At 50.4% G+C, this 9,580-nt stretch overlaps 1 protein-coding gene across 8 annotated transcripts in view; it reads right to left on the minus strand.

The window, feature by feature from the left end:
* The window catches only part of PLA2G6 (phospholipase A2 group VI), a 51,295-nt gene extending 42,796 nt beyond the window's left edge, over nucleotides 1-8,499 (minus strand). For 2 of the 8 annotated variants that reach the window (XM_032492220.1, XM_032492219.1), the window contains exon 1: nucleotides 7,016-7,589. Coding sequence is in view for 5 of the 8 variants with exons in the window: in XM_032492213.1 (XP_032348104.1) it covers nucleotides 317-615 (299 nt within the window). In the remaining 3 variants the exon portion in view is untranslated. Of the gene's footprint in view, nucleotides 1-316; nucleotides 707-7,015; nucleotides 7,595-8,324 lie in introns of those variants that run through there. The other 6 variants (XM_032492213.1, XM_032492215.1, XM_006174898.3 and 3 more) reach the window with 6 other exon arrangements.
* Between the last annotated feature and the right edge of the window lie 1,081 nt (nucleotides 8,500-9,580).

Below are 9,580 nucleotides of genomic sequence, written 5' to 3' on the forward strand. Positions count from 1 at the left end.
CAAGGTCTTTCCCTATTTGACCCTTCTCAGCTTCCCCATCTTCCCTCCCTTCCTCCATCTGCACAGGTCAAGCCTTAAGGCAGGAAACAGTCTTCCATCCCCAGCCCCTGCTGTCAGGACCTCGATGGGCAGGAAGGTGTGGCATCCAGGAAGCCCCTCCCTCCGTTCTAAGAGCAGAACCCCGCCCACCACCCCTTGCAGACTCCTCAGATGTCAACCCAAAGAAGCTGCTTCTCGGCCAAGGGATCTCCAGGCTGAGACCTGGGAGGATTCAAAGGAGAGAAGTGTGTGTGGTAACCAACCGATCATCACGCACCGGAATCCACTCTGGGGGTTCCTGGGGTTGACCAGGATGCAGTCCCAGGTGCGGTTGGGAGTGTTCTGGAACAGAATCAGCTGCCCTTCCTCCCGGGCCCGGCCGCTCGAGACGTAGTCTGCCACGGCCACCTCCTTCACCCGGAACGGGTTGGAGAACAAGTTGGTAACGCTGCTGAGGGTATCGACCAGGCGGCCGAAGAACTGCATCCTCCTCGGGGCCAGCGGGGAGGCCCCACTGCCTTCGCCCTCAGTCTGGAAGAAAATGGGGGCTCTGGTCAGCCGGGCTCGGTCTCCCATGCCCACCTCACCATGGGCAGCGGTTCCCTGCACAGGCACCCAGATGGCTCCCCACCAGCGCTGTTCCCTGGGATTCTGGGCCTGGAGGGACCTGAAAAGGAAGGGGAAGAAAGAGAAAGGGCACTGAGAGGGAGGGAAGAAAGGCAGATGGGAAGTTACAGGGCTGCCCTGCCCCCAGCCCAGCTTCCCCAACAGAGACTCAGTTTCCTCATTTGCAGTACGGGGCGGGTCAAAGGAGACAGCAGATGTGAACACAGGTGATGGGTGACGCTGCCCTGTGCAAACAGGCGGGGGGGGGGGGAGTCCTCACTCCGTAAAGTAGGGAGTCAAGTTCTTGGTACTCAAAGAGCTTGGCACATGTCATTTCAACTCCACACACAAAACCAGTGTCCCCTCTCTCCTGGATGCCACAAGGGGACCAGGAGCACCTTACACTCCACCCAGGGCAGAGGACTGCACACGTTTGTCTAAAACCCTTCGTGTCTGCTACCACTGGTTTCCCAAGAAACTCAGAGAACACAAAAGAAAGCTCCTTGGAAATGAGTCTGAACGTAAAGACTTGGTAACAGGTGTCTGGGTGGAAATTTTGTTTCACATTCATAGGGTCACAGTTGCTGCTGTGGAAATTGTCACCAGTGTGGGTGTCAGAATTAGATGTCTTGTTATTTCCTGGGTTCCCAGAAAGCACACTACCTTCCTAAGGCAGTGCCACCAAAGCCGGGTGACAATCAGCAGGAGGCCACCCTCTGCCTTTGTGCCAAGATGTCACCTGCCAAAAGAGCGGGTCAGATACCAAGGACAGAGCGTGGGGGTGTGGGCATCCTGGGGAAAGAGGCCATGTGAGTGGACACTAGTCATACCCAGGCCCATGTGTGGAGGGAGGATCAAACTTAGGGATGAAAGGAAGAGCAGGAGGCCAACAAAGAATCATCTAAAAAGGGAAGACAGGTCGAGAATAACCATGACGTCAGGAGATGCTTACTGAGCACTTACTAGGCAGTAGACCCTGAGCTAAGCACTGCATGTGACTGTCTCATTTAATTCTTTGGCGGGGGGAGCTAGGTTTGTATGTTTGTTTGTTTGTTTGTTTATAATGGAGGTACTGGGGATTGAACCCAGGACCTCGTGCATGCTAAGCATGTGCTCTACCACTAAGCCATACCCTCACTACCCCCGTCTCATTTAATTCTCATAAACAATATGAGGCAGTTGCCCTGAGCACATAGTGAGCTCTGGAGCAAAACTGCATAGAAAACATCAAAATACTGAGTAGATGAGGGTATTTGGTTTATGGGCAATAGGTTTTTTTTCTCTCCCCTATTTCCCTAATGAAATTTCCCTGTGAAAATTTCCCTATGAAATTTCCCTATGAAAGATGATTCTATTTTTTAAAGAAAGTAGGAGTGCAGGGTGAGCCCCTGGGGCTTGCATCTGGGGAGTGGTGGGGGGGGTGCCATGGGTGGGGTCGGGCCTGGCTGCCCAGAGGCTTCCCAGAGGGCAGGCAAAGCCTGCCTCACAGGGAGAGGCGCTCACAGGAAGAGGGGAGTGTGGAGCGTCCAGCACCCACAGTCCCCCGGGGTTAAGGAGAAGACTCACCGTGGGGGTCCAGCTGGACAGAAGGAAGATGCTCCGCCCCAGAGGCGAGCCCCTTTCCTCCAGGTCCCAGGGCAGGGGGCAGGAGTGCCCCCCCACATGGACAGCAGCCTGGCCCTGGAAAGGACAGGTCTGACTCTCCTCCAACCTCCCAGGGTGGGCGTGAGGATGAAATGACACAATAGAGGGAAAGTGTCTGGGACGCCAGCCATGGTGGGCACACAAACAGTGGCCACAGCTATCACGAGGTGGAAGAAGGGAAATGGAAACCCTGGGCCACATCCTGGACTGATCACAACAGGCTGGCCGGGAAAGCGGCGAGTGCGAAGTAGAAAGAGCCGCATGTTTGTGCTTCCTTCTCGTGTCTGTCCCCTTCTTCCCGTCCCTGCCACCTCTGACATTGTGATGATGCTGCTGCATCCGCCAGTTAGGGTGGCCTGTCCCCCCTTTTTTGGTCTATCCAAGCACCTAGTATGCTGTTCCTGCCTGACAGTGGATATTTAATACATGTTTGGTGAATGAATGAGAACAAATGAACAAACCAATTAGAAGCCCCAGGGGCCAGCACCTTTGAGGCACCCTCCCTCCTCTTATTCCCGTGCCTTGTGGTGGTGACAGATGGTGACAGACCATACACCACCTTCCCACTCTGACCACAACAGAAATGCTCAGGGACTCACCCCTGCATCAGGGGAACCTTTATGGGGCACCTGCTGGGCTTTGATCTAGAAAGTTTGGCTTTATATGCCATCAGGGTGCTTGAAGCTGAGCTCATTTGTACTCCAGGCAGGGAAACATCAAGCTCCCTGCTTGACAGAGGGCAGGGCAGCTGCCCAGGAGGTGCGTGACAGGATCCCACAGGCAGCTTGGCCAGGAAGCTGACCTCACGGGACTGGCCACATGGGGGATTCTGGGAGCACATGCAGCATTGCTTGAGTTGGAAATCAGGCTTCATGAGCCCTGGCAGCTTATGACAGGATGTCCCGTGATTGGAACAACTGGCAAGGACAGCCCCCTGTGCAGCCAATGTCTCCCCCCATGCACTGCCCTGGCAGGATGGGCCAGGAACACCGGCTCTGATCAGAGCACCCCGCCTGCCCTGACCCCCGTGGACTTCCTTCCTGCAGCTCTCACCATCTGCACCTCCCAGCACGCGAGCGCATCACCGCACACCAGCCCCGCGTACATCCTCTCCCGAGACCACCTTGCTCTATGGCTGGCAAAGGGTTTTCACGTCTGTTAGCTGCCTCGAAGCTCACAAACGCCCATGAGATAGTGACAGTGCGATGTTACCCTGTCTGGCATGCGGAGCAACGAGGCCCAGAAAGGGGAAGTGGGAGGTGCTGCCTGGCAGCTGGACTCATGCTTTCTTCCCTGGACTCCTGACAGCACTAGGCAGAAGGGCTGCACAGAGGATGCAGGTGCCCAGTTAGTGCACAAGGAAATACTCAGGGAGAGCGGGGATCAAGTCAAATGGCATCTCCACCTCCCACCTGGGCCTCTGGGCCTCCAAGGTTGCCTCCAAACAAACTGTCCCTCCAAATGTTCACTCTGACCCTGGACTCTTCCCTAAGCCAGCAAGACACCCAGGAAGAGGGGAGGGCTGGCTCCTGCCCCCTCCCACACACCACACTGCCCCATTCACCCAGCTTCCGCTGAGCACCATGTGCCTCACCAGGTTTCGAGATTATTTATGACTCAAAACACTCAAAAGAGAAGGTATACTTCTCCCCATGTTACACACAGAAGAGAAGGTATACTTCTCCCCATGTTACACACAGAAGAGAAGGTATACTTCTCCCCATGTTACACACAGGAAACGGAGACACGTGCCAGGATCTGAACCCACTTAGTTGGAATCCAGGGCACCAGCTCGTAATTCCTCAAGCCGCCTTCAGGAGAGATCCTGACTGGAGCGGGGCTGAGGGGGGCTTGATGTGTGGTCCCCTGTACGCCAAAGCCAAGGCCCTCATTGAACAGTGCACGGCCTTTCACATAAGCCAGAGCAAAATGGCCTTTCCAGAACAGAAGAGGTCTCTTTCATTCACTCTGCTTAGCTGGACCACGGCTGGAAGCAATCTGCCCAGAACTGCTGCTGGAGTTCCCAAGCACAAGAGACCCCGATGACTTTAGATCTGTGGGCTGATGGCCTGGTCCAGGGTGGCCCATCTTATGATTTACTCCACAAATTTTTATTGAGGACCTCTTCTGTGGCAAGCATTGTTACAACTGCTGAGAACACACTAGTAAACAAAACAGATGAAGTCCCTACCCTCCCAGAACTTCTATTTTGGAGAGGGCTATAATAAAGAAGATAAACAGGCAAAATATATACGTAGGTTTCAGATGCTGATTAGATGCTGAGGAGAAAAATAAACCAGAAAAGGGAGACAAGAAGTATCCAGGTGGAAATTTTTTTTTTTTAATTTTAGACAGAGTGAACGAGTCCTCCCCAAGAACTTGGCCTTGAATAAAGACTTCAAGGAAATAAGGGCAAAAGTCATATGGGTATGTGGGTGAAGAGTTTTCCATGCAGACGGAAGAGCATATGCAAAGGCCCTGGGGCTGCCTTGTGAGTTCCAGAACAGCAAGGAAGCCAGTAAGGTCAGAGAGTAACGGAGGCTAGGCAGGTACAATGAGAGAAGCCGTTACAGGGCGTGGAGCAGAGGAGCGACATTAACAGATCACACTGGCTGGATGCAGGGTGTACAGAGGCATCAAGGAAAATCTCAAAGCTTTAGCCTAAGCAACTGAACAAAGAATACTGACCTTTCTGAAAGATGAGAAGGTGAATGAGAGGGACAGATTTTGGTGGAGGGTGGGGGAAGGGATGAAGGATATCAGGAGTTTAATTCCAAATACTTTAAAGTTTGAAATGTCTTAAGTTTGAGGTATTGAGGGAGCAACTATGGATGTGTCTATCATTCAGGGGAAATGTCTGGACAGGACTGGAGACAGAAATTTGAGAGTTGGAGTCAGAGTAGAGATGGTACTTAACGTTATGTCACCTGATGAAATCCCCAAAAAAAGATGGACTAAAAAAGAGAAGAGGTATTTAAGGCATGGATCTATTAAGATTTTCTCCCAGGAGCCACACTCTGCAAAGTGGAACTCGTGACACAAGGCCTCCCCTTCACTACAGCCCCCACCCCTACCACACGCCCAGTACATATGTACAGACACACACAGATTTAAATTCCTCCTTCTTCTATCTCTTGGTGATGTCATTCTGCTGAATCAGAAGGAAACTCCCTTTTGGGGATGCTGTCATCTAACAAGAAAGTAACCCACGGAAGGGAGAAAAAGTGCCCCGGACACTGAGACAAGTAGTGACCCTTACACAGCTGAGCAATCACACGGGCACTGGTGTTATAAAGTACTATGCTCAGATTCCAGCCCCAGCCCCATCAGCTGTGTAACCTAAGGCAACTCAATTGCCCACTCTTCCTTATGTTAAATGGGAAGAGCACTGGCTGCGAGGGTAACCTGGAACACAGTAAACAGTCCATTAACATTTGTTAAATAAACGAGGAATGAATGAATAAATGGTAACATATAAAAGAGGCTGACTCATAGCAGACAGTCAATAAATCTGCCAAATGCTAAATAAAAGACTTGTCTTCCCCTCCTTGATTTTTCATTCTATCCCTTTCCCTTTTCTGCCTATGACACAATAGCAAAGCTGTGCATTTGTCCAGGACCATGCTGGTTACAAAGCTTTGCCTTCTACATTTTCTCAAATTTTGAATTTCATGGCAGCCTTAGGAGGGCAGAAAATATAATCTTCCTGTCACAGATGAGGAAACTGAGACTCAGACAGAAAACAGCCTACAAATTCCAGGAAAACTTTCAGGCAGAGAAAATAACAAAAACACTGCATTCAGCCCAAGGGTGGAGCATCCATGTTGCCAAACCAAACCTGCCTGACATCCTGTTGGGCGGGTAAGAGGGCAGGTGAGGGAAAGACCCAGAAGCTCAGGGGAAGGGAAGGTATTTATTTGGGGTCATATGAGTAGTCCATTTGAAAAATGGGCACAGATCCTTGAGCCTAGTGCCCTCCCTGTCCCACACCCACAGGCCTGCTGGTCCCAGTCACATGGTCACAAGGGTCACATACTTTCCGTCACTAGCTTTCAGGTCATCAGTGGGAGCAGGAGGTGGACACAGAACTGGTGGATGGTGCGACTCTGGGGTGACCATGCTATGGGAAAGGAGGGAGCATGGTGGGGAGTAGGCACAGATGAAATCTGAAGGCCCATGGGAGACAATAAGCAGGGAGAGGCAGGGAGTTAGAAATGGGGAACAGTGAAATGTAGAACAGGGGAGACAGACGGAGGAACGCAGAAGGCAGGGGTAAAGTCGGGGATCGGGAGGGAACACACTGAGGCAGAAAAACCAGGAGCACTTAGCACAGGAAGGAAGCTGGGGACAATGAATGGGACCGAGAGTGAAAACTCAGGCCACTGAGAGGCACTGAAAAAGCTGGGGGACGACGGGGTGGGGTTAACTCAGGAAGTGAGGGATAGAGGAGAGACACACAGGGAAGAAAGGGGTACTGAGGAGGGACCCGGGGTCGAAGGTCGCTGAGGGAACTCAAGTTAGAGATGAGACTAGAGCGGTCACTGGATGGGAGTTGGAATGCTAGGGGATCAAAGGGCGGAAGTCGGCGGCACAAGGGTCAAAGAAAGGTTAATGAAATCGGAGAACAAGAGGGAGGCCTGAAGGACGGGGAGCCCACGGAGTTAAGGGAGCCGAGGAGATTTCGGAAAGAACCCCCCGGCCCCGCCTCCCCTGCGCCGTCACTCACCTCGGCTTACTCAGCACTTCCACTTCCCTCTACTTCCGCAAACAGACGCGCCCCAGGCCACGTGACGGCGCGGCTGCTGCTCTCCGCCAATCACCGCAGCCTGTGCTTCTTCTGAGGAAGGCGGGGGCGGGACTCCGCCATCTTCTATAACTGCCCAATGGAAGGGGCTCCCATCGTCGAAGGAGGCTGGGCTTTAGGCAGGAGCCAATCCTGCGGCGGGGCGGGGCCAAGTCTGTGCGGGGCGGAAGGCCCACGTGACTGCTCCTAGGCGGACATGTTATCTGGGGGCAAGAGACTCACCCTTCAACGCCCCTCGCCTCCTGAAAAAGGAGGCGCAGGCCTGAGGTTTGAACCTGACTTTAATGATGGCTCGTAAAGATAAAAATAAAACCAACAAAGATATAGGGCATAACAAACAGGAGCCAGCTTTGATTTTGCCGGGTACCCCCGAAGCTAGGGTTGCCAGATTTAGCAAATAAAAATAGAGGACGCCAGGTTAAATTTGGATTTCAGCTACACGACGGATAATATTTTAGTATAAGCAGAATATACTAAGTATAGTTATGCTTAAAAAAATATTTCCTGTTACCTGGCATCCCTACCCCAAGCCATCTCGGGAAATATCTTAGCACTTTTAGTAGAAATCTGCCCAAATGACTTGGTCTCTGTGAACTCCTCATCTAAGTGGGCACAGGATTATTAGAATGACTAGAGTTAAATTAGTCCTCGTGCCTGCACATAGTGGGATTTCAGTAAGTGACAGTTGTTATGATTAGTAATGCTGAGAACGAGGTGCGTTACAAAGAAGGGAAGAGACTGGGTTTTAGTCACAGATCTGCTTCTGACTGAATAGATCATGGCCCCTCTCCAGCCTGCCAGGCTCCGTTGAGCCAATTTTCTTCCCCCAATGATTCCCCAACTCTAGATCTAGATAAATTCTCCAGACTGCTCTCTGTCCACGTAGGAAGGGTAGCTGCTGTTTGTTATTCCTGTGAATAGAAGAATGTTTCTGCCTCTCTGTCCCAAGATATTAGTACCCAGACTGAGGGCAGCCAGTACAACTGGAGCAAGATTTAGTCAAGAATCTGGACAGGTTAATAAAACTAACCACAGTAACAATTATTTGTACAGAGTTTTGCCAGTTACAAAGTAAGCTGACTTCACATCCGTCATCTGTAGTTTGTCTTGGTCACATTTTACAGGTGAAGAAACTGTTCCCTTAAACTAAGATAACATTTTTGTTCAGGAGTTTCCACTTTGAGTTGAGAGAATGGGAAGTAGACTCAGAATTCTCAATGAAGAAACTTACCATCCACACCCCAAACAACTGAAATTAGGTGATGGTTATCAGGGAGCTTGCAAAACGTTAGGCATTCCACCCACTGCTGAGCAATCTGACCTGAGAAACCTCAAAGGTTCAACAGGATGAGTCCCATTCTGCAGCAAACACCCTCTCTTACATTCAAGGTGGGTCTCCAAGGCAAGTTTGGCAACACAGACACACACCTGAATCTGAAATGCAGAAAAGGCCAAGGAAGAGAGACAGATCAATTGCCTGGATAGATCATTAGAAACACTCAAAGATCCATAGGCAAAATTAATAAAATAGAATAGGGAGAAAATAATAAAGAGAGACTCTCAAGGCCTAATGAAGTTGAGTGCCCCTCCCCTAGTGAAAACTGTTAAATGAGTGGATAAAGCAAGCAATGAAGAATAAGGAATTCGAATGAGATGCACTGAGAAAGGAGGGGACGAGTAAGCACCCAGGAGTATATTGTTGGGTTTCTGCTGGATTCTGCATTGGAGCCATTCAAGCTGTTCTCTTGAGGGGCTATGTTAGACCCTGAGTTACAAGCATCCCAGAGCCCAAAGAGTCAGACTAGACCAAGACCCCTCCCTCAAGAAGGTAGATGGAAATTTAACCAGTATGGTCAGCGAGCAATTTTACACTCTTACCTTGTTAGATCCTCACATCAATGCTGAGACGTAGTGCTATTGTCTCCACCTTATAGACGGAGAAACCAAGATTCTCTGAGGGGAAATGATTCACAGTCACATGTCAGTGAGAGGCAGAGCCAGAATCAGGACCTGTCTTGGCTTTTCTTTCCCTAAATTATAGGAGGACCCACTGTGTGCCAGGCAATGTTCTTAGTGCTGAGGAAAACACAGCAAACAAAACAGACAAAAATCCTTGTCCTCACCGTGTTCACAGCCTTGTGGGGAAAGATAGAAAAGTCAGGCATAGAGTGTGTTTTGCTAAAGTCTTTGGTTGAAGTGTTGAGATGTTAGCATCTTACTTTCAAAAAACTTTGCATGTTGAATTGGGGGTTGTGAATATCAGTGCCTTTGTACTTGTCCTTACACTTCCTGTGTTTGAACATTTTTCGAATTAAAAAGTTGTGAAAAAAAATATAGTGTGTTAGAGGGTGATAAATGCTGTGGGGTAAAAGTAGGGCGGGGACACAGGGGAGTGTTGTAGTTTTAAAGAATGACTAGGGAAGGCCTGATGAGAAGGAAGACATTTAAATAAATACCTGAGGGAGACAAGAGAGTGAGCCCTGTGAT

Source organism: Camelus ferus, chromosome 12 (genome assembly GCF_009834535.1).
Source record: "Camelus ferus isolate YT-003-E chromosome 12, BCGSAC_Cfer_1.0, whole genome shotgun sequence".
Taxonomy (NCBI): domain Eukaryota; kingdom Metazoa; phylum Chordata; class Mammalia; order Artiodactyla; family Camelidae; genus Camelus; species Camelus ferus.